Source organism: Capricornis sumatraensis, chromosome 11, assembly GCF_032405125.1.
Source record: "Capricornis sumatraensis isolate serow.1 chromosome 11, serow.2, whole genome shotgun sequence".
In the NCBI taxonomy this organism is placed as follows: domain Eukaryota; kingdom Metazoa; phylum Chordata; class Mammalia; order Artiodactyla; family Bovidae; genus Capricornis; species Capricornis sumatraensis.
The window spans coordinates 100043745-100069520 of record NC_091079.1 but is presented as its reverse complement, the minus strand read 5'-3'; the positions used below and the strand labels follow the sequence as shown (position 1 = coordinate 100069520).

General features: G+C 50.2%; 1 protein-coding gene across 1 annotated transcript in view; it reads right to left on the bottom strand.

Moving 5' to 3' along the window:
• Window positions 1-25776, bottom strand: part of DEPTOR (DEP domain containing MTOR interacting protein) — a 118085-nt gene that overhangs the window by 31252 nt on the left and 61057 nt on the right. The window contains exon 4 of the mRNA XM_068983892.1: window positions 3786-3964. Within this exon, the coding sequence (XP_068839993.1) occupies window positions 3786-3964 (179 nt within the window). The remainder of the gene's footprint in view (window positions 1-3785; window positions 3965-25776) is intronic.

Below are 25776 nucleotides of genomic sequence, written 5' to 3'. Positions count from 1 at the left end.
CGTTTGGAAACAGTCTGTGGCAGCCTCTGTCTTCTCTCTGAAGTCGAGGGGTATAGCGTCAGTCAGTAAATGGTAGCACAGAAAGCTGGTTTTCTCTAGAACTTGCTACCACCAAGTTTTCTGTCTGGAGCAAAAATGACAGTACTATCTCCAGCCCAAACGGCATTTTTATACCAATGGAAGGTCCCAGTCACTCCAATCAATTCTGAGTTCACGCATACTAGCAATACCCACTTGGACGTTACTACCTAAGTGGCCTCAGAAAAATAACCTGCTGATGCTTTGGCTTCCTTATCTGTTAAATGGAGATAATACAACTACCTGCCTGGCAGTTGATGATACTAATTTGTTCACTTAAAAATGTGTGAAGAGGGTTGATCTCACGTTCGTTGCTCTCACTGTAATAAGATACGTTTAGCAGCAACAACATGGCTTCCCAGGGAGCTCAGTGGGGAAGAACCCGCCTGCCAGTGCAGGAGACACAGGAGACACGGGTGTGAGCCCTGGGTCGGGAAGGTCCCCTGGAGGAGGAGACGGCAGCCCACTCCAGTGCTCTTGCCTGGAGAATCCCGTGAACAGAGGAGCCTGGCGGGCCCCAGTCCACAGCGTTGCACAGAGGCGGACACGGCCGAGCACAAGCGAGACGGCACCTACTGGGCTGGCCAAGACGCTCCTTTGGGCTTGTCCACACGACGCAGAGGAGACCCCAGAGAACTTCTGGGGCCAACTCTATAGAATATCTGCCTCAGGACTTCCCCGGGTTGGGCAGATCCCCTGCAGAAGGGAAAGGCTACCCACTCCAGTATTCTGGCCTGGAGAAATCCATGGAGTCGCAAAGAGTCAGACACAACTGAGAGACTTTTAGGGGGCACAGGTTCAATCCCTGGTAAGGGTTCTAAGATCCCACATGCCATTCGACACGGAAAAATAGATAGATAGATAGATAGATAGATAGCCCTGCCTCCAAAAGTTTAAGAGGTTTCAAAAAGTTAACGTGCAAAATCACTAGAAAAGTGTCTGGCGCACGATATAAATTAAATAAATAAAATATATCATACATCTTCTATTGCTCTCTAATTGCTTCTATATCCATTTTCTAATCCCGACAAGATTATAAGCTGTTTAAGGCCAGGGACCACACTGGCATTTTACAATTCTATTCACCTGTTAAACCTCAATCAATAGCCCAGTCGTAGACACATTAGACCATCCATAAACAGTTGTGAGCGTAATTTGGCAAATGAGAAAGGAGAAAACACCCCAAAACCACTGAGAGGCTTGAGTGCCTTTCAAACTAATGCTTCCAGATCAGTGGTTTCCAAAGTATTTGAACCCAGTGCACAGTAACGGTTTTTCTGTTCCCAATCACTTCACACAGGACCATGGCGTATGTTTATACAGTGTATTTTTAACTGAAATAAACGTTTTGCCAAGCAGCCCTTGACACTACTGTATAAAATGTGCTCTGAAATGATGTATTCTAGTGAAACCCAATCCACTGGATCTCAGACTTTTAAAGCGTGTTTGAATCACTTGAGGTAATGCTAAAATGTAGAGGAGATTCAGTGGGACTTGGGTAGGACCAGGGATTCTGCATTTCTGCCACGTTCCCAGGTGACCCTGAGGATCCATGGACCATACCTTGAGCAGTATTATGAGAGTCCAATCTAGTCTATTGAAAAAAAAATTTTGTTTTTAATGGTTCCTTTTTAACAAAAATTTATTCAAGTGCAATTGATTTACAATGTTCCATTAATTTCTGCTATACAGTAAAGTGACCTAGTTATACATACATTCTTTTTCATATTCTTTTCCGTTATGGTTTATCACAGGATATTAAATACAGTTCCCTGGGCTAAAATTTTTCTTTTTTAAATATTTAAACCCACTGAAGTGAAAGTCGTTCAGTGACGTCCAGCTGTTTTTGACCCCATGAACTATACAGGCCATGGAATTCTCCAGGCCACAGTACTGGAGTGGGCAGCCTTTCCCTTCTCCAGGGGATCTTCCCAACCCAGGGATCGAACTCAGGTCTCCTGCATTGCAGGCAGATTCTTTACCAGCTGAGCCACCAGGGAAGCCCTTTTAAACCCACTAAAGGGTTACAATCTGCAGTTTGTAAAACACTGCTCCGAATAATTTCAATAGTTTCTTTCATCTCTATAATTTCAGTTTTCTCCCTACCCCTGGGACAGAAATTCTAGGCCTGTGTAGAAGTGTGGGGAGGGGAGTTTATAGCAAGAATGATTCAGGGATCACCTTTCCTACTGACTCCTAGGCTGAAATGCTTATCTAGCTCCAGCCCTTTATTCACTGCTCCAAGCCTAAAGTCATGCAGCTGTATTAATAAACTGCTTGAGGGACTTCCCTGGTGGTCCAGGGGTGAAGGATTGCCTTGCAGTGCAGGGGATGCAGGTTCGATCCCTGGTAAGGGAACCAAGCTCCCACAGGCTGCAGAGCAAAGAAGCCCGCACGCTCTGGAGCCTAGGGCCACAACTAGAGAGTCCGTGCACCGCAACAAAAGATCCCACAGGCCGCAACGAAGACCGACACAGCCAAACAAACGAGCAAATAAAGGAAAATGCTTCACAAAGGAAGTGAGCTGATCGCGCACTCAGTAAGGGCAGAGACTGAGCCCAGCACTCTGAACCTGCCTCACTCAGTCCCACAAGCACCTTATGCAAGTCGCCCATTTCACAGATGGGAGGAGGCAAGCAGCTCGTCCAGAGCCTGCGTCCCCGTGGGGCCGGCCTCATGAGAACTGAGGGGGCTCAGTGATCCCCGCCTCCGGGAGTCACACGCTTACACGTCCTCTCTCACACCGAACGGGACTGACCTGCCCACCAACATGACCACGCGTGACTCCCAGGCTCTGCTAAAGCCATCCTGCTTCTGCCTCACATTCTCTTGGATTATGCCCTTCGGAAGAGGCCTGGTTGCCATGTCATGAGAATTCTCAAGCAGTTTCATGAAGAAGTCTACAGAGCAATGGACAGACGCTTCCTGCCAACAGCCAGCTCTGACGTGGTGGACAGCCAAGCGAGCCGCCGTGAAGGGGACCTGTGGGCTATCAGGGCTTCTGATGACTGTCACCCTGGACAACGTCTCGACTCCAGCTCTTGGTAAGAGACCGCCAAGCCACACCGCCCGCTATGCCTCTCCAGACTGCCCACCCACAGAAACTGTACCAGATAATAAGCACTTACTATTATTTTATGGCATTAAATTTTAGAGAACTCCTTACAGCGCAATAGGTAACTAATCCGATTCTTCAACAATATGCTACAAATATATTACTTTATTATGATTCAGCCCTTAGAAAAAGGCGAGGGGATATTTGATGAAGGCCTTTTGGATGCTTCTTCAGCGTGGCAGCTTGAACCACAGTTCAGCAAATCTTCATTCTTCCGTTGCAACTAACTTTGTGACGGCCATCTACTTCCCATCCAGACTTGACCAGATGACCAGCTGTAGCCAGTCGGATGTGAACCTCTGACGTTCAATGTCACCCAAGCAGAAATTTTTGGAGACACTGCAAGAATCTGCCTGCCTGCTTGAGCTTCTGGCCTCATCCATCAAAACAATATATTCCAAAAGAAAAAAGAAAAACACCACAATACATTCCAGAGAGTGGACGCTCCTATGGTCTGAGTCCCAGAATGAGAAGGCATGAAACGCGAACTTGACCCCCAGCTTAGAGGCGAGCTAGGCTGAGCGCAGGCAGAAGCACAGCCGGCTCCGCCGAGGTGGGAGCGCGGTCGGGGCTCGGGGAAGGCGGCGCTCACCGTGCTGAATGATGCCGTGCTCCAGCAGCCGCCGGCACAGCTGCTCCGCCTCCTCCCGCGCCGTGGCCTCCCCCTCCTGCACCAGCCAGTCCAGGAACTCGGACGCCATGAAGGTGCGCTCGTACTTGACCCCCTCCTCCTCCCGGGGCTGCAGGAGCGTGTTCTCAGGGCTCATCAACCTGGCGGAGGAGAGGAAAGGAAGTAAGGCAGCCTGCACGTGCCAGCGGGGAGAGGGGGGAGGCGGGGAGAGAGGCGAGCAGGGGGTGAGAGGCACAGACTACCACGCGTAAAATGAACAGTAAAAGGAGCGGCGGTCCCGCGCGGGGAATATGGCCAATATTTCATAACAGCTTCACACACAGTATGAAAGTGAGAGTGTCAGTCGCTCAGTCGTGGCCGACTCTTGGCGACCCACGGCCTGCAGCCCGCCGGGCTCCTCCGTCCACGGGATTCTCTGGGCAGGAATCCTGGAGCGGGCTGCCGTTTCCTTCTGCAGCGGATCTTCCCGGCCCAGGGACTGAGTCTGCCTCTCCTGCACCGCAGGTGGGTTCCTTACTGGCTGAGCCCCCAGGGAAGCCCCATCAGAGAATAGTCTACAAACATCTGGAATCACTATGGTGTATACCTAAAACTAATATATTGTAAGTCAACTACACTTCAATTTAAAAAAGAAAAAGAAACCTGCACAAAAGGAAGATCACTCAACTGAAATCCCACAGCACAGGCTTCCCTGAAGCATCACAGCGAGCCTCTCAGACAGACAGATGTGGCTGCCGTGTGCTGCCCCAAACGCAACTGTGAAGACAAGGAGCTGCTTCCGAAGAGAACAAGGGGCATCTTTTCCTGGTGATGGGTGAGAACACTGGAAATGCAATCCGAAACTCTAGCTTTAGCAGACTGCAGTCAGCTTGCGCGTGCGTGTGGTCAGCTGCTCAGCCATGTCTGACTCTTTGTGACCCCATGGACTATAGCCTGCCTGGCTCCTCTGTCCATGGGGTTTTCCAGGCAAGGATATTGGGGTGGCTTGCCATTTCCTTCTCCAGGGGAGCTTCCTGACCCAGGGATTGAACCCACGTCTCTTGAGTCTCCAGTAGTTGCTGGTGGATTCTGTACGTCTGCGCTCCCTGGGAAGCTTGGTATTCAATTTAGCCTTCTTGAAAGGGAGTTACTAACCAAACTGCACTTTCTAAAACAAGTCTCTTTCTTTCCTAAAGGCATGATTCCTTTTCCCAAATCACTGGATTACTTGCTATGGACTTAATGTTTGTCTCTTCCCAAATTTCATATATATGGAAACACTAACAACAAATGCGGTACAATTTAAGACGGGGATTCGGGGACGCTATTATTTCATGAGTGGGGAGCTCTGTTAGGGAGGAAGAAATTTTCCTGTACCCTTGTAGTTTCTTCTGGCTGGTCTGTGAATTAAACTGCCATGAGACGGATCAACAGGACAAAGTTATACAAAAGTTAAGTAACACGCACGGGGGAGAGACACAGGGAAACTGAGTAACTCACCAAAACGGGCGAAATCCTGACCGTAAACACCACCAAAGTCAAAAGAGGGCGTTGGGGGTAGTGGACCTCAAAGAGGAAGAGAGAGAGTCGGACGAGGACGAAAAGCAACGTTTGGGAAAGAAATGTTTGCTGTGGCACGCAGAAACAACGGGACACAGAGCAGAGTCTGAACGACAGCCTTCCTGGGGTGCCTCCCTGTCCGCGCGCAGCCTCAGACCCGAGTTATCTCCTCCCTGTCCGTCCGCGCGCAGAGCTCAGACCCGAGGTATACCCTCCCCGTCCACGCGCGGAGCTCAGACCCGAGTATCTCCTCCCCGTCTGTCCACGCGGAGCTCAGACCCGAGTATCTCCTCCCCGTCTGTCCTCGCGCGGAGCTCAGACCCGAGTTATCTCCTCCCCGTCTGTCCGCGCGCGGAGCTCAGACCCGAGTATCTCCTCCCCGTCTGTCCGCGCGCGGAGCTCAGACCCGAGTTATCTCCTCCCCGTCTGTCCGCGCGCGGAGCTCAGACCCGAGTCATCCACGTTGATCGCTCCTTTCCTGCAACCAGTCCTCCGTCCACATTTGTTTAGGTCAAAGGTCAAATTTTCCTCTGGAGTCCTTCTGGGCTCTGATTGTTTTTAGCCCCAAATAATCCACGTACCAAAGAGATATTTGGGGTGGCAGACTGTACCCCCCTACAGGCCCACGCGACGATGACTGTTTCTAGGAGAAGGGGCCGCTGCGCCTTGCCCTCTGTGAGCACACACTGACAAGACCTCTGTGCACCGAGGTGTCCCAGCGCGTGTGACGTAGGCCGGCACCTAGGCCTTGCACTTCCCAGGCTCCAGACAGTGAGGAACGCTGTGTATTATTTAAGCCATCCAGTCTAGAGCGGTTTTTGCTAACGCAGCCTGAACTGAGGCAGTGACCTGAGTGACCCCTTTAGGGGCCCTCGCCGACGGCCCGGCTCACGCCCGGGTTCTGTCTTTGCTCCAGCTGCAGACAGCCCCCCGGGCACAGGCTTCACCCTCACCCGCACACGGGCGCCCCGTGAGCCCCTCCTCTGACTGACTCTAGCAGCATCAGAGGCTGTGAGTGCTGTCCCCTCACGGTCTGAGCCCGGCAGGGAACCCGACTCCACAGGCTGCAAATGACGTGTGAGGCAGCCACAGGAGCGAATAGTTTTAAAAATTAAAAGATAAAACAGTAAAAATTCACATCTGATAATGTCCTGACCCTGAGGAAGACACAATGCCATGGCTTCTCATTGCTTTAGGGTAGAGATCGAAGCCCTTTCTGCGGCCTATAATGCATGCAGGACCCTGACCCGCCCTGTGGGACAGTCTCGCCTCTGACCCAGCATCCGGAGGGGCTGGCCTTCTTTCAGTCCAGACATCCTGCTGCTGTTCAGTCATTAAGTCGTGTCCGACCCTTTGCGACCCCATGGACTGCAGCACGCCAGGCCTCCCTGTCCATCACCAACTCCCAGAGCCTACTCAGACTCTTGTCCATCGAGTCGGTGATGCCATCCAGCCATCTCATCCTCTGTCGTCCCCTTCTCCTCCCGCCTTCTATCTTTCCCAGCATCAGGGTCTTTTCAACTGAGTTGGCTCTTCGCATCAGGTGGCCAAAGTATTGGACTTTCAGCTTCAACATCAGCCCTTCCAATGAACACCCAGGACTGATCTCCTTTAGGATGGACTGGCTGGATCTCCTTGCAGTCCAAGGGACTCTCAAGAGTCTTCTCCAACACCACAGTTCAAAACCATCAATTCTCATGTGCTCAGCCTTCTTCACAGTCCAACTTTCACATCCATACATGATCACTGGAAAACACAGCCTTAACTAGATGGACCTTTGTTGGCAAAGTAATGTCTCTGCTTTTGAATATGTTGTCTAGGTTGGTCACAGCTTTTCTTCCAAGGAGCAAACGTCTTTTAATTTCATGGCTGTAGTCACCATCTGCAGTGATTTTGGAGCCTAAGAAAACAAAGTTTGTCACTGTTTCCATTATTCCCCCATCTACTTGCCATGATCTTCATTTTCTGAATGTTGAGCTTTAAGCCAACTTTATCACTCTCCTCTTTCACTTTCATCAAGAGGCTTTTTAGCTCCTCTTCACTTTCTGCCATAAGGGTGGTGTCATCGGCATATCTGAGGTTATTGATACTTCTCCTAGCAATCTTGATTCCAGCTTGTGTTTCCTCCAGCCCAGCGTTTCTCAGGATGGACTCTGCATATAAGTTAAATAAGCAGGGTGACAATATACAGCCTTGACATACTCCTTTCCCACTTTGGAAACAGTGCATTGTTCCATGTCCAGTTCTAACTGTTGCTTCTTGACCTGCATTCAGATTTCACAGCAGGCAGGTAAGGTGGTCTGGTATTCCAATCTCTTGAAGAATTCTCCACAGTTTGTTGTGATCCACACAGTCAAAGGCTTTGGCATAGTCAATAAGGCAGAAACAGATGTTTTTCTGGAACTCTTTTGCTTTTCTGATGATCCAACAGATGTTGGCAACTTGATCTCTGGTTCCTCTGCCTTTTCTAAAACCAGCTTGAACATCAGGGAGTTCACAGTTCACGTATAGCTGAAGCCTGGCTTAGAGAATTTTAAGCATTACTTTACTAGCATGTGAGATGAGTCCAATTGTGCAGTAGGTTGAGCATTTTTTGGCATTGCCTTTCTTTGGGATTGGAATGAAAACTGACCTTTTCCAGTCCTGTGGCCACTGATGAGTTTTCCAAATTTGCTGGCATATTGAGTGCAGCACTTTCACATCATCATCTTTCAGAATTTGAAACAGCTCAACTGGAATTCCATCCCCTCCACTAGCTTTGTTCATAGTGATGCTTCCTAAGGCCCACTTGACTTTGCATTCTAGGATGTCTGGCTCTAGGTGAGTGATCACATGGTTGTGGTTATCCGGGTCATGAAGATCTTTTTTGTATAGTACTTCTAGGTATTCTTGCCACCTCTTCTTAATATCTTCTGCTTCTATTAGGTCCATACCATTTCTGTCCTTTATTGTGCCCAGCTTTCCATGAAATGTTCCCTTGGTATCTTGAATTTTCTTGAAGAGATCTCTAGTCTTTCCCATTCTATTGTTTTCATTTCTTTGCACTGATCACTGAGGAAGGCTTCTTATCTCTCCCTGCTATTCTTTGGAACTCTGCATTCAAGTGGGTATATCTTTCCTTTCTCCTTTGCTTTTAGCTTCTCTTCTTTTCTCAGCTATTTTTAAGGCCCCCCTCAGACAACCATTTTGCCTTTCTGCATCTCTTTTTCTTGGTGATGGTCTTGATCCCTGCCTCCTATACAGTGTCACAAACCTCCGTCCTTAGTTCTTCAGGCACTCTGTCTATCAGATCTAATCTGTTGAATCTGTTTGTCGCTTCCACTATATAATCTTCCCAAACTAACAGTGATATACACACCACAAAACGCATCATTCCACTCTAGAGCAGGAGGAAATCTTAGAGATCAACGTAAGACAATTCCCTCCTCATCCATGAGGAAAACATGATTCTCATCTGAGTGAGAGACCCTGAACGACAGCCTTCCCTGCTCAGTTCAGTTCAGTTGCTCAGTCGTGTCCGACTCTGCGACCCCATGAATCGCAGCACGCCAGGCCTCCCCGCTCAGGGTCACGCGAACGAGCACTTTATCGTTGCTTATAAACCGTATCGTCCGCGGGCAACCGACCCTGCGTATCTGGATGAGCGCTCACACGCCGCTCACTTTCAAAGCTTTCAGACGTGGGCCCAGTCCTGCTGAGGCATGAGCACAGGGCCAGCTGGAGAGCGGGAGAGCGGGAGAGCTGAGTTTGCTGAGAACGGCCACGTGGCAACCGTGAGATGAAAGCAAGCCCCTTTTGTCTTTTTTTAACCTTCCTTTCTCTCGAGAGTGTAATGGTAGCGTCACCCGTCTGCTGTGAGAACCACGTGTGAGTGTGAGTAAAGCAACCCAACAGTGCAAAAGACAGTGTATACACAGGGTGTTCTGCTTAACTAGTCACGGCGCCTTCCTCAGGGCGCGATGAATTTGCACCAACAGCTCTGGGGGCTCCTCTGAGTCATCTCCTCTCTTCCCAGAACCTTCAGAGTTCTACTGGACGCCACGAGAGGGCCACTGCTTTGGGAAGGAAGAGAACTGGGGCTCAGACACAGCTCTGCCACAAGCTAATAACATGGGTTTCTTTTTTTTCTTTTTACCGCACCCATGTCCCCAAACCCATAATAAACAAGGGAAATAATACAAGTGCTACTGTCTGCACTGGATTGCTGTCATTAAACATTTCTGTTAAAAAAAAAAGTTCTAAGTACACAGTGTATGCTTTTATATTTAAGAGTTCAGTTCAGTTGCTCAGTCGTGTCTGACTCTTTGCGACCCCATGAACCACAGCCCGCCAGGCCTCCCTGTCCATCACCAACTCCCAGAGTTCACCCAAACTCATTCCATCGAGTCGGTGATGCCATCCAGCCATCTCATCCTCTGTCGTCCCCTTCTCCTCCTGCCCCTAATCCCTCCCAGCATCAGAGTCTTTTCCAATGAGTCAACTCTTCGCATGAGGTGGCCAAAGTACTGGAGTTTCAGCTGCAGCATCATTCCTTCCAAAGAACACCCAGGACTGATCTCCTTTAGGATGGACTGGGTGGATCTCCTTGCAGTCCAAGGGACTCTCAAGAGTCTTCTCCAACACCACAGTTCAAAAGCAGCAATTCTTTGGCGCTCAGCTTTCTCCACAGTCCAACTCTCACATCCATACGTGACCACAGGAAAAACCATAGCCTTGACTAGACGTGCCTTTGTCTGCAAAGCAATGTCTCTGCTTTTGAATGTGCTGTAAGAATAGACACCATACTGGATCTCAGCAAAAGGCCGTGACATGATTGCAACTATTTCTAGAATCTGCTGGGCCTCCCGGTGGTGCTGGTGGCAAGCAGCCCGCCTGCCAATGCGAGAGGCCCGGGCTCAATCCCTGGGTCGGGAAGGACCTGGGAGGAGGGCACCGCAACACACTCCAGGCCTCTCGCCTGGACGATGCCAAGGACAGAGGAGCCTGGCGGGCTACGGTCCATAGGGTCACAGAGGTTGCAGCATGACGGAAGCAACGTGGCACTCACACACACATAAAGTGCACCAGCACACACGAACTCACTGAAACCCTACTCAGAACTCCTTAAGAGAAAGCTTATTGGCAGAGAGTAATCAGGGTTAATTCAGGGTTAGTACGTACACTACTATATACAAATAAGGAAACGACAAGGACCTATGGCATAGCACAGGGGCCTGTGCCCAACATCGTGTGACGAGCTACACTGGAAGAGAGACTGGGAGAGGGCGGGGCAGGCAGGCACGACTGAGCCACGCTGCTGTCGACTTGAAAGCAACATGACATTGCAAATTATCTCAAGGAAAATTTCAATACAATACTAATCTGCAGGAATTACAATATAACATTGTAATCACACTCCAATAAAAAAATTAAACTTGCAGAAAAGAATATTATTTAGATATCTTCCCAAGTCAACCCTCTTCAGTCTTTCAATCCAGCCTAGAAATAGCTATGAGGTTGCTCTCAGAGGGCTAGAGCAGCTGAGTACATATGAGCCGTAAGAATCGTGTTTAATACACTACAGGAGCTGGTTGCCGTGTCCTTCCCCAGGGTGTCTTCCCCGCCCAGGGTCCAGCTTGCGTCTTCTGTGTTGTGGGCAGAGTCGCTACCATCTGAGCCACCCGAGAAGCCCGTCGTCACGGCCAGGCCCTTCTTAGGAGAAGGAACAACCGCCACGTACAGTGAACACGAGGGGCAGAGCCCTGAAGACACTTCACGGGAGCCGGCCACGGCAGCCCCTCGCGCGCTTCCCCCATCGGGAGGCTGAGGCTGCTGCCCTTCCCTTGCACCCGGCTGCCTTCGGGAGCGGCTCCAGCAGCAGCAGAAGCAGCATCACTGTCTTCCAAGGCAAGGCTTTCGGAGGCCGTGCAGCGTCCGCTTTCACCCCCTCGGAATGCCGCACTGAGGCTGCCGGGTAAGGAAGCAAGTGCAGCCTGCTGGCGGTGGAGAGGCCACAAGGCCCGGGCCGCAGCCAGCATCTCTCTCAGACGTGAGAAGGAGGCCGCCCTGGGCGTCCCAGCTCGGCTGAGCCAGCAACAGTACAGTGAGCCCGGGGGCCCCCAGACCCACAGAAGCGGAGGAAACCACACATCATCTGTTGTTTTAAAACTTCCCAGTTTGAAGGCGACTTGTTCCGTAGGCATAGATACCGAGAATATACTCATATCAATGTTGTTTAGTTGTTGCTTAGACGCTAAGTTGTGTCCGAGTCTTCTGCAACCCCAGATTGTCGCCTGCCAGGTTTCTCTGTCCATGGGATTTTCCAGGCACGCATACGAGAGCGGGTTTCCATTTCCTTCTCCAGGGGATTTTGTCCACCCAGGGATCAAACCCAGGTTTCCTGCATTGCAGGCAGACTCTTTACCACTGAGCCACCGCCTATCGGGGGTAATGGCAAAAAAGATGTGAAGCCCACAGAGAGAGGCAAGTCACACCAGCTGGAAAGTAGTGAAAGGGTAGTGAATGAATCCCAGAAGGTCCTGGAAATAAACTGCAGAAAGTTCTGCCACACGGCGTGAGACCTGGGAGCCCGCATCGGTGATGGGAATCCGGAAAACAAAGCGCCGAAGTAAAGCGTAGCGCTATTGCCTCCGTTTCTTTGGCCCTCAAATGAGGAAGAGCAAAGAGGAGGAAAACTAGCCTCCTTGGTTTCCCAGCTTCAGGCTTTCTTCCTCTAGGAAATCTCCCGTCCCACAAATCTGGGCCATGTGACACTTTCCAGGGCTCCCTGCAAGGCCTTCTCAGGTCCCTGCGGGCACGACCAGCCCACTCAGCTATGAGCTTTTCGAGACCAGGCTCCTCGTCTCTGGGTGGACAGCCGTCTCCTAGTACCACAGGTCCTAAGAAGTGTTTGCTGGATGAACACAGGAAACATTTCTCTGCATGCGGAGATCATTGCCCAGGAGTATGTAAGAATCGGCCCCCTCAGACCTCCCTGGCTGCCCAGGGAGCTGGGCTCCATCCTGCCACTGCAGGGGGCGTGGGTTCGACCGCTGATTCAGGAACCAAGACCCCTCACGCCACAGGGCAGCCAAAAGAGGGGGGAAAATAGCCACCCTCAGAATGACCCCGTGTGGAGACACGGTGAGTCAGAAGTTCCTTCCCGACTGCCACTCTCCATTTAAGATGCAGACACGGACGCCCAGCCTTCACCTGCTCTCCAACCACACTGTCCCTTCCAGCTCAGCAACTCTCCTTTCCGGGTGCGGCGAGGACAGCTGGGCAGGGGTTCGTCTGGGTCGCTTCGTGTCACCAGAGACACGACCTGCCAGCTCTCCAGGGCTCCTGGTGAGTAGCTGGTGGCTGCTGGACAAATGGCTGGTGAGCTGCCGCTGCCAACATGAGCTTCAGCAAATGTGAAGCCCCGCCTGGCTGGGCTCACCTGCCATTTAAAACATGCCCCGCAACCCTGAAGCTCTTCTGACTTCACTTCCCCTTAGAATCAAGTGCTATTCCTGCCCAGATTCTCCTCTTTACCACAAAGCCTTGCTGGGGATTTGATTTTAGTATCAACATGTAGTCGTGGTGTTAAAACAATAATTTGACTCACTACTTGGTCCAGTGATCTCTCACTATGCAACAAGCTGCCCCAAAGCTTGGTGACTTCAAACCACCGCTTATGGGGAGGTAAACTGGTATAGTCAGTATGCAAAACAGTGTGGGAGTTCCTCAAAAAACTAAAGATAGAGTTGCCATGAAAGTGAGAGCCGCTGACCCCGTGACCCCAGTCCATGGAATTCTCCAGGCCAGAATCCTGGAGTGGGCAGCCTTTCCCTTCTCCAGGGGATCTTCCCAACCCAGGGATCAAACCCAGGTCTCCTGTGTTGCAGGCAGATTCCTTACCAGCTGAGCCACCAGGGAAGCTATTAAGATTCAGCAATCCCACGCCTGGGCATACATCCACACAAAACTCTAATTCAAAGAGACACATGCATCCCACATTCACAGAAGCACTATTCACAGTAACCAACACTTGGAAAGAACCTAAATGTCCACTAACAGACGGACACATACAGAAGACACGACACATATCTGCAAAGGAGTATTGCTCAGCCACAGAAAGAGTGGAGCAACATCCGAGGCAACACGGACGGACTCAGAGATTATCAACCTGAGTGACGTAAGTCAGGAAGAGAAAGACAAATGCCATGTGATAGCCCTTGTGTGTAGACTCTAAACTATGACACAAAGGAGCTCCTTTGTGAAATAGAAACGGACTCACAGAGAGAACAGACTCGCGGGTGTCAAGGAGGAAGGTGTGCGGAAAGGACAGACTGGGACTTCGGGATCAGCAGATACAGATACGCAACACACACTTCTGTATGTGAACACACACACACACACACACACACATTAATATATATGTATAACCAAATCACTGTGCTGTATGCCAGATAGTAACACAACACTGTAAATCACACTTCAGTAAAATAATTTTTTTAGAAACCGGCACTTAGTCTTATCTTAGAGCTCCGTGGATTGCTTGGGGCTCAGCTGGGCAGCTCTTCCACCAGCCTTGCTTGGGGTCAGTTGTGCAGATACTGGCGGACGGTGGCTTGGGCTGGGTGCCTGGCCCTGCATGCTCCTCGGTCAACACAGCCTCTCCCGTGAGACGCCCTGGACACTGAGACGCAGAGCTCGAGAGGAAGGAAGCAGATGCTGCCAGAAAGTCTATCTACACTTTCATTAACACATTAAGACATTAATAATAATGAGACAATATTATTAATATATTCGGTTGGCCAAAAAGCTTGTTTAGGTTTTTTGTAAGATGTTACAGAATATAATCCACTTGCCAGACAACTCACCCATCAACACGCAAAATGCAATGGTTTTCAGCCGATACATCAAGGGGAACATCCATCACTACAATCCACGGGAAAATCCTTTATCTCCCAAAGGAGGCTCTGTACTGTCAGCAGTCATCCCCACGTCCCCATCCCCCCTGGCCCAGGCAAGCATGAATCTGCCTACCTCCTATCTATGAATTTGCCTCTTACAGGCTGTTCAAATAGAAAGAGTCACCCAGCTCATGGGTCATGGGTCCTGTGGGGCTGGCTTCTTTCATGTCGTAAAACATCTCCAACGTTCACGACGCTTTAGCGGGCACTAGCGCGTCATTTGGGCGGCCGTCTCTGGGGTCGCACAGAGTCGGACACGACTGAAGCAACTTAGCAGCAGCAGCAGCGTTTCACTCACTGTCAGGGAGGACTCCACCGTATGAACATCCCATACTGCGTTTATCTACTCATCAGCTGAGAGACGGCTGGGTTCTTTCTATTCTGGCTTATTAGGAATAGTATTACTTTGAAAATTCATATACAAGTTTTTATGTGGACACACATTTTCTTTTCTCTTGGATATACACCAAGAAGCAGAATCGCTGGGTCATATAATAACTCTTCTTAATCTTTTGTGAAGATGCCAGACATTTTCCAAAAGGGCTGTGCCACTCTGCACGCCCACCAGCGAAGCGCGACAGCTCCAACTTCTCCACGCCCTCTCCAGCATTCGCCATCTGCTCTCCTTTAGGACCCTCCTGGTGGGTGTGAAGAGATGTCTCAGAGTGGCTCTGACCTGCACTCCCCTGACGATCACTGATACTGAGCATGGTTTTGTGTGCCTGTTGTCCATCTACATGCCTTTGGAGAAACGTCTATTCTGACCCTCTGTCCATTGGAAAATGAGGGTGCTTGAGCTTAAGCATCCTTCGTATATTCCTTGATTCAACTCCTTAATCAGACAATGATTTGCAGATACTCTCTCCCATTCTATGGGCTGTTTTCTCGCTTTCTTCACGGCTGTTTGCAGTCCCCAAGGTTTAATTTTGCGGTGGTCCAATTTGTCTATTTTTCTCTTTTGTTGCTTGTGATTTTGGGGTCACATGTCAGTGACACTGCCTGACACCAGCCCATGAAAGTTTACTGCTATGCTGTCTTCTAAGAGTTTCACAGTTTTAGTTCTTAAATTTAGTTCTATAGTCCATTTTGAGTTAATTCTTCTAGAAGGCATGAGGCAAGGGTCAAACTGCTTATTTGCATAAAGTTATCCAGTTATCTCAGCATTTGAACTGTGGTGTGGGAGAAGACTCTTGGAAGGAGACCAACCAGTCTATCCTAAAGGAAATCAGTCCTGAATATTCATTGGGAGGGCTGATGCTGAAGCCGAAACTCCAATACTTTGGCCACGTGATGCGGAGAGCTGACTCACTGGAAAAGACCCTGATGCTGGGAAAGATTGAGGGCAGGAGGAGAAGGGGACGGCAGGGGACGAGATGGTTGGATGGCATCACCGACTCAATGGACATGAGCTTGAGTAAAGTCCGGGAGCTGGCGATGGTCAGGGAAGCCTGGCTGCAGCCCACAGGGTCGCAAAGAGTCGGACACGACTGAGCGACTGAACTGAACTGATTCGGTTATCTCAGCACCATTTTGTTAAAAAGACGATTTATTCTCCATTGAATTATCTTTCTGACTCTTGTTAAAGACCAAGCAACCACGCCAGGCCTTCTTAAGCTGCTTGGGCTCAGAAGTCACAGAACATCAATGGCCTGAGTTACACTGGTTTAAAATCACGAGATCAATGACCACTGTAGCTTCAAATCCTAACTCTGCACACCTGTCAGCTACCTGACTGCTTCCCTGAGCATAACTGGGGATAAAGACAGTGCCCCCTGGGGGGTGGCTAGGCAGCCTAAATGTGACAATACCCAAAATGCTTCAAGCATAGGGCCCAATGCACCTTAAGCACTAAATACATTTTAGCCGTAATGATGATGATAACAATTATGATGAGAAAGGTTTTCTAGATGGGGCCATAAGATGTAACCCCTTTCTTTATGGCAAAATGAATTAATACTCTGTGTATATTTCTACAGACAAGAACAGCCGTTCTACTTTAATTAGTGGTGACAAATGGGGATGGTGCTCCCGAAAGTCTTATTTTTATGGAACAAATTCGTCTTCAGTAAAAATGGTCCTGTGCGTGACTATTCTCGTGACGTAAAGCCACACACCTTATCAGGTTGCTCAGTCGTGTCTGACCCTTTGGACCCCGTGGACTGCAGCCTGCCAGGCTCCTCTGTCCACGCAACTTCCTAGGCAAGAACCCTGGAATGAGTTGCCGTTTCCTACTCCAGGGGATCTTCCCGACCCAGGGATCAAAGCTGGGTCTCCCGCACTGGCAGGTGGATTCTTCACCACTGAGCCCCCATAAGGTGCTGTTGGTGCTGGTTCAGTCGCTAAGTCTTGTCTGACTCTTTGTGACCCCATGGACTGTCGCACACCATTAGGCATTAACAAAACTCGCCTCCCGAAAGTATCCACAGATTTTACTGGGCATGTGACTGAGTTCGCCCTTTCCTGGATATATATCTGAGTCATATTTCCCAGACTCACTTTAGCCCAGGGGAAAGACTACATCACAATAGACGGAACTGCTACATTTAGGGGCCAGTACAGGGATAGAAGCCAGCTGATAGTAACCTCCTTGAGCACTGAGAAAAAAATTCAAAAGCACTGAGAAGGCCCATACAGCGTGGGAACGTACGTGACGGTACACCAGGGCACAGCCAGCCGGGGGCAAAGCGGCCCAAAGACGCTCTGGAATCCAGAAAGCCTCAAAAAACAGTCATGTGTGAATATAATGGTAAACTACTTTGAAAAGCAAAACATAAAATTATATACATGACAGCCATTAGAAATGAAAAATTTATTCATCCAAATATTCAGTTACTGTACCCTAGGGGCAGTTTCTGAAAGCTTTTCCCTTTCTTCTTAATAGAATTCTTTATCAATCAAATTATTCCCCAGAGAGAATATACTATGCTTACAACCGGGAGAAAAAAATTATCAATAAAGAAGCTACATTAAGGTTAAGTTTATTTACTTATGCTTCAATGTTTTTCCATTTATTTGTCTGCACCAGGACTGAGTTACGGTCCACGGGGTGTTAGCTGCAGTGTCCAGCGTCTCCAGCTGTGGCGCGTGGGTCCAGTTCCCTAACCAGGAATTAGGCGTGGGCCCCTGAGTTGGGAGCCGGGAGTCTTTAGTGCTGGACCACCAGGAGTCCCAAAGGTTAAGTTTATATTTAACCAGATGACTTGTCCCTGACAAAATGCTTATATTAACACTCAGTATAACACAGTTGCTCCCCATGTATAGATCACATATTCAGATGCATGCTTCCAAAGCACAGTTTGAAAGAGTAACACTGACCTGTGTGAATAGGAAGACAGTACGAATTATGGGCAAATGCTTATGTGAGCACTGTTTACTTTCGAATACTATGCTATTTTCTATAGAATAGATGTGATAGGGATAAACAGACAAAATTTTCATAATCACTTGGTTTGGAACTAGTAAACCGAAAGCTGTTTGGTTACTATATGTCAGTGAAACGCTAGTGTATACTAAAAAGGTCACCCTTTGCCAACCAACACCGTTCACCTTCCTGCGCTTGCCTTCATGTTATACACTGAACAGAACATACTCTTTCTCATCATTTTCCCTTACTTGTATTGTTCCGTCACACCCTCCTTCCTCCCCTTCCCTGGAAAAATTTAAACTGGTCTTCTGAAAAAGGGAGCTCACTGCACAGTGGCACAGTGGTTCACTGCAGGGAACCTGGGAGGGGACCTGGCTGCAGAGACAAATGAGGCCTAAGATCCAGCGCCCGCTCCCCAGGAGCCGCGCCCGAGGACGAGCAGGATGGTAGGAGTCTGGAGGAAAGGGCCAGAGGGCACCTGCTTCTCACTTGCACAAAGGGGCTTTAAGGGCTAGAGAAACTACTGCCCTCTCTGAAAATATCCTAACTTGGAAGCGGTCCACCCAGATCTCTCCTTTTTTCGAACGTTAAGTCAATACCATAGTCTCATACAAAGCCTCTCACTTTGTGGCACGCTATTTTTACCCCTTCAGCTCAGCTAGAAGCTTCCGAAGGACAGACACCATGCATTCGAAGCTTTTATTTCTTGGAAAACCCAGCCCTGGGAGGCAGTGTGCACTAGCTGCTGGACACGTATTTGTTCATCAACTGCCTGAAACAAGGTCATTAGTCTTTGGACGGTAAAACCCCCTCCTCTTTGCTCGCTATTTTTCATTTTCTGGGAAAAGAAGCAAGAGCTTTTCTGTGCTGATTTTATGCTCTGACAAGACTGATAATTCAGAACCTAAGCTGTAACCCTCACATTCCCCGGGGGCTGTTAGTGCTGCGGTACTAAATATTACCAGCTTTTTAGTGGGCTTGTATTAAACATTTCAGTTGTTTAAACTTGAATCAGCTTTAGACAGAAGCCGAGTGTGAATTCCAAGGCCACGGCTGTCCGAAAAGGCTGCGTTCAGCTACGGTGTCATAACCAGAAAATTACACAAGAAGGAGAGAAACCAAGCGCTTCTGCACTGAATTCAAAACAATTCGGGCCCCTGCGAGGCCTTCCAAACCACTGTCAAGGGCAACACGCTATAACGGCTTCTTTTAAGGGAATGGCTATTCTTCATTTTGGATGCTTCCAAAGTTATTAGAAAATAGAAGGATTTGCTGCTGAAAAAAAAAAAAAGAGGGGAAAAAAAGGCAAAGAAAGACAGTTAGAAGAGGTAAGATACTTGAGAAAAAAAAAGATAATACCAACTAGGGAAGATCAAGTGAGTACACGTTAAAGAGGTAAGGGGAAAATGACAAAAAGCTGGACACGGTAAGGAGGGACTCGCTTCTGCAGGTCAACAGGCTGTGACAGAAAGCCTGCTCTGTCCTGCCTGTTTGTTAAAGTTACACGGGAAAGAACGGGACACAGTCTCTTCTCTCTCCTTCCAACCGAGGTCTCCCATTGTGCCATCATAAAACCTCCTCCCAACAAAGGGATCACCGTGTACCCTGCCCTGCATCGCTCACTGGAACGCAGAGAACAAGTGAACGTTCCTGCTCTGGGAGGACGGCGACGAGGCAAGGTTACCAAACTTCTGGAGAGCTTCCAAGTGCTCTTGTCCACTTGGCTTTCGGCCACCTGCTAGAAACCAGCGGGGAGCCATCACCGCAAAGGGCCAGTCGATAACCTCAGTCCAGGAGAAAAGAGATGAGCGAAAACCCCCAGCGAACTGGAGCCGCTGGTGCTCACGGGGATGCTCGCGGAGACTCAGCCACCTCTTGGCACGGACTAGAGGGAGGGTGTGCCGGAGAGAGCCACGAGCTGGCAAGGGGCGGCCGCACGGGCCTCCCGAGCCTCTGGCCCAGGGCAGGTGGGCGGTCTCTGCAGACAGCGATACCCGGTCCGGCAGGAGCAGTCTGGGGCTGGGCTGGCCGACATCCCTCTCTCCATGGGTCCAGAGCGGCAGCGGCGGTGACGGCCAGTTCCGGTCCAAACCTCTGAACTGACTCCAGGCTGGAGTCAGGCTCTGGGACCCCGAGTTTCTTCTTGTGTGTCATGAAGGCAAGAATGCTCACCTCCACGGTGCTGTCAAAGTCAGAGCTAATCTCTGTAAAGCGTCTGGCACAGCGCCTGGGGCCAAGCTGCAGTGAACAAGGGATTCATGCAGGTGCACACACATACACACCCCCAACACCCACCTCCCTGGAGGCTCACCCTCATTAACACCCGTTGGCCCTTCTCAGGATGGACAACCTCCCAACCAGCCCAAGGGCCCCATTCCAGCACGCTGGGGAGAGGACACATAAAACACCAGAAAGCAAGTGTTTAACCACTTCAAAGGGAATTTTATGTTCTAGAGAATGCTAGCACTGAGGTAAAAGTTAATCTTATTTAGGAGATTGAATCATGGTAGAATACGGAGGACAATTTTATCAAAGTATCGTTCGGGCGGTTGTTCCGTATGAGTGTCCGATTTGTGAACACTGGGCTGCACACTTACGTGCAATGCACACACAACTGTGCTTCAACCCACTTAACTTCCTAGTTAAAGCTGGGCTACACACTCGACTTTAGGAGCGTTAAAAGTGCTCTGTGGCTTTTCTTTCTTTCTGGCCCGAAGGCCTTCCATTACGGGCTCTGAAATGAATAAGTGCTTCCCGACAATTCGGTGCTTCCCCCACTTGGTAGAATAAAGCCATCGGGCACACGCCCCAGCTCTGCATGAAGAAGTGATTAAGCAGGGATGTTTCCATTTAGCAAAAAAAGCAAGGAAAACAAAAAAGCATCTACACCCCCGGGGTCATCTTTGCGTTTAAAGACAGTACTACCTACCCATGGAGCCTCCATGCAAAGCCTCTAATGATGGAAGGATAAGCTCCAACCTCAGCCCCACTGCCCGGAAGCCTCCCTCCGCTCCTGGAGGCCCGCCTTCAGAGCCTCCTCTCCCAGGAGGCCGTCCTCCCCTGCTCCGAGGGTGCTCTTCAGCCTCACTGCACAACTGGCAGCCCCTCGCCCTGCCCCACCCCTGGATCATTCACTCCAGACTAACACGTTCCACCAGGAGACGCCGCGCCCTTCATCTCTTCCGGACGGAATCAGCCGACACTTGCCGCGAGCCAGAATCACTGGATCGAAAGCATGCGGGACACAGTGTTTGTTCCACTCCTACAGGTTCGCTCAAGGGACTCAGGTCTGTAACTTTTAATGCCGTTTGTGGGAAAGGAAAGAGCTGCAGTTTCGGCCAGGGTCCCTCGTTAGCATGAGAGGTTTAAACATCTCAAATTAGACTTCCTTCCTTCCTTGTAAATTGATGGGGAAATCGCTCCCTCTTGAAAGTGCAGGGAGAATTAAAATACTCAGCACGGCATGTTCTAAAGACGGGGAGGTACCTTTCCTAATGCACAGGAGCTCCGAGTGTGGATTCAGCCTCACTATGAGTCCTGACGGCTCTCAGCATGGCTGTGACTGATGGCTTAAAATGATCCTTCTTATCCTCTGAATGTTTGTGATCAGAACCGATGATGAGTAAGTACAAATAGGGATCTTAGATGAGCAAGTACCTACCCCTGGCTTCAGTCCAGTCTGAACACCCCAAGCTTGGCACAGAAATGGGCTGCCCAGTGACCCCTCTGCTAAGTAAGGCTGACCGCGCATTCAGTTACCTGTCCATCTCTTCAGCGAACATCTATCTGCTACATGCTCTAAGCTGGATGCTGAGGCTCCAGCATCTAGCACAGACCTCGAGGTCCCCGACCTCAAAGAGCCTCTAGTCCAGCTGGACAGACAGAAGCATCAGCACAACCATCTTGGAGAAACAGTTGACGTGGCTGCTGAGCTAGAATTCAGGTTGATACAGAACAGAAAGCAAGCCAAAAAAACTTCTTACAGCCCAGCCATACTCCATTCTCATACAAGAGGGAGAGCGCCCCACGGCCGCTCCGACCGTCACATCGCCGCATGGTACACGCTCAGGAAGAGAAACAGAACGAGCCGGTGAAATGCTCACCGACGGTGGGGCGATTCTGCACGCCTGTCCGTTCAAGGAGACAGGAGAGGACTCGTTCCAGATCCCGGGTAGGTTAGGGTCTCACAGGCTCCGGCAATCAGGATCCCAGCAGAAACTACAAAAATGTACAAATGGGGGGGACTTCCCTGCTGGTCCAACGGCGAAGACGTCGAGCTTCCAGGGCAGGGGGCCCAGCTTCGATCCCGGGGCAGGGAGCTAGATCCCGCCTGCCACAAGGAAGATCGTGCACGTGCAATGAAGACCCTGCGCCTAAGGCCCGACGCAGCCAAATAAATACATGGTATTTTTTTTTAATTACAGGTGGGCTGATAAGAGGTTCCTGGGAGCTTCCTGTGGCATACGCACGTGGGTGCTCAGCCCTCAGTCATGCCCTACTCTTTGTGACCCCCACAGACTGCAGCTCCCCTGTCCATGGGATTCTCCAGGCAAGGATCCTGGAGTGGTTGCCATTTTCTCCTCCAGGGAACCTTCCCCACCCAGGGACTGGGTCCCTGTCTCCTGCACTGCAGGCAGATTCTTTACCACGGAGGAAGTGTATCATAAAAGAACCACTCAATCAGCAGACGAGTGGATAAGGAAGCCGTGGTACATGTACACAATGGAGTGTTACTCAGCCATTAAAAAGAATACATTTGAATCAGTTCTGATGAGGTGGATGAAACTGGAGCCGATTATACAGAGTGAAGTAAGCCAGAAAGAAAAACACCAGTGCAGTATACTAACGCATATATATGGAATTTAGAAAGATGGTAATGATGACCCCGTATGCGAGACAGCAAAAGAGACACAGATGTATAGAACAGCCTTTTGGACTCTGTGGGAGAGGGAGAGGGTGGGATGATTTGGGAGAATGGCATTGAAACATGTATAATATCATATAAGAAACGAATTGCCAGTCCAGGTTCGATGCAGGATACAGGATGCTTGGGGCTGGTGCCCTGGGACGACCCAGAGGGATGGAATGGGGAGGGAGGAGGGAGGGGGGTTCAGGATGGGGAACACGTGTATATCTGTGGCGGATTCATGTTGATGTGCGGCAAAACCAATACAGTATTGTAAAGTAATTAACCTCCAATTAAAATAAATAAATACATATTAAAAAAAAAAAAAAAAAGAACCACTCAAGCTATGAGCAGGGTCACGGAAAACTAGAAGAGATGGTGGAGTTCCCAGCCCACGGGACCATCGCCAGAACAACTCCGGGCCCGGAACTGCAGAGGGAGGGCAGTGGCCAGAGCCGGGAGGGCCGGGTGTTACAGAGAGGGCTGCTGGCGGGAGCCTGGGCCCTCACGTGGGGAGGGAGCAGAGAGCAGGGTCCTCCCGTCCACCTGCCTCCTGCCGGTGCCTCCCACTGACCCCGCGACGACGGCAACGCAGCCTGTTGACACGGCCACGAAAGTCAGCCGCAGGGCGCCCGGCCACTCGGGAAAGGGTAGAGGAGGAGTCTGGAAGACAAACGGAATGTCCTGCACACAGGCTGGGCTCCTCTCACTGCAGAATCTAACTCTCGTATATAAAAGCACGTGTGTTTTTACACAGCTTGGGTCACGCAAGGACAGCTTGGACGATATGCATGTTCCCTCATATATCAGAAACTCCACACATCCAGTGCGAGGTGAGCTCTGCTCAACCTGACCTCATCAGTCCTCACAGCAAGTCTGTGAGTCACGCCTGTCCTTCCGATTCCACAGATGAGAAACAGCCTCAGAAAGGTCGGCTGTCTCGCTAAGTGGCCGAGGAGGAGCTCTGATGCAGGCTTCTCCAACCCCAGAAATCTTAGATGGTTTTTCCATTCTACCAAGCTGAAAAATAACGACAGAGATTGATCGGCCAAATCAGTGCCTCAGAGGCTTGGTTCGCTGCCCTGTGATTACACAAGATTAGGAAATCTTGGCCGGAAGGACTGGCAATGAGTCTCCGTCGATGAATCCAGTCTACTGTTGAAGCAGCTAGGTGCGCCTATCTCTAAATCAAGTCATTCCTGAATAATCAGCCAGAGCTAGAAATCTGGAGATGACAAGCTAGGGCTGCCGACCTCTGACAGCTGGCCTGCTGCCTGTCTGCATGTTAAGCAAGCACCAGTACCACTGCCACGTACCTATCATGTTAAGCAAGCACCAGTACCACTGCCACGTACCTATCATGTTAAGCAAGCACCAGTACCACTGCCACGTACCTATCATGTTAAGCAAGCACCAGTACCACTGCCACGTACCTATCATGTTAAGCAAGCACCAGTACCACTGCCACGTATCTATCATGTTAAGCAAGCACCAGTACCACTGCCACGTATCTATCATGTTAAGCAAGCACCAGTACCACTGCCACGTACCTATCATGTTAAGCAAGCACCAGTACCACTGCCACGTACCTATCATGTTAAGCAAGCACCAGTACCACTGCCACGTATCTATCATGTTAAGCAAGCACCAGTACCACTGCCACGTATCTATCATGTTAAGCAAGCACCAGTACCACTGCCACGTATCTATCATGTTAAGCAAGCACCAGTACCACTGCCACGTACCTATCATGTTAAGCAAGCACCAGTACCACTGCCACGTATCTATCATGTTAAGCAAGCACCAGTACCACTGCCACGTACCTATCATGTTAAGCAAGCACCAGTACCACTGCCACGTACCTATCATGTTAAGCAAGCACCAGTACCACTGCCACGTACCTATCATGTTAAGCAAGCACCAGTACCACTGCCACGTACCTATCATGTTAAGCAAGCACCAGTACCACTGCCACGTATCTATCATGTTAAGCAAGCACCAGTACCACTGCCACGTATCTATCATGTTAAGCAAGCACCAGTACCACTGCCACGTACCTATCATACGAGAGGGAAAGCGCGGCGCTGCCAAGAAGCAGTCAGGAGGAAACGCGATCTCCAAATCCAGACGCAAGGCCTGGGTAGGAACCAGGTGACGAACGCTTCTCACGGGCCACTTAAAAATCTATCAGCCTGCATTCTGTTTACCACTGTTTACTGGTGTTTGTTCCTGCCACAGCCTCAGATGGCAGCGGCAGAAACTTTGCAAACTCAAAGCTGAAGACTGAGAAACGGTTCCAGGTGGGCTCATGGGCTCTGGGGAGAAGGCGATGGCACCCCACTCCAGTACTCTTGCCTGGAAAGTCCCATGGACGGGGGAGCCTGGTGGGCTGCAGGCCATGGGGTCACTAAGAGTCAGACATGACTGAGCAACTTCACTTTCGCTTTTCACCTTCCTGCATTGGAGAAGGAAATGGCAACCCACTCCAGTGGTCTTGCCTGGAGAATCCCAGGGACGGGGGAGCCTGGTGGGCTGCCATCTCTGGGGTCGCACAGGGTTGGACACGACTGATGTGACAGCAGCAGTAGCATGGGTTCTGGAGCTGGAAACCAGCGTTTGAAACGCTCCCCCTGATCTTTGGCTCTGTAAGGAAGCCAGTTCATTCGGGCCTCTAGCCTTGATCTCCTTCTGTGCCGAAAGGAGAGCGACAGTCTGTCTCCTTGGTGTAGGAGGAGGCTTTGCTAAGAAAGCACGCGTGAAGGCACGGCTTGCGCTGAGCACCAGCGGCGCCCCCGTTAGCCCCTCGGCAGCGTCGCCAGCATCTTCAGGCCTCCTCCACTGTCTCTCTCACCCCTCTACCGTCCTTCCAAGCAGGTCTGCATAGTGAACAGACCTGGAAGGTAAAGCTAATGCCTCCTTCCGGGCCGGAAAGCAGGTCTGCCTGAAGACATTCCAAGGTTACTTGAGCCTGGGGTTCCTCTTCTGTGAACCCACCCTGGCAGGCATCCGCTGCACCTCACCAAGCTGCTCTTTGGGAGCTGAGGCTTGGAAGAACCGCTGAGAAAATGACGCCTCTCTCGCTACGAGAACGATGACCTGTCCTCTGTCCCCAGACCCCGGGGTCTCCTGCCCACATCCAGGAAGTGGCAGCAGGCGGACCTGTCAGCATGCAAGTAAGATAAGATCGCAAGACTTGAGAGTTCT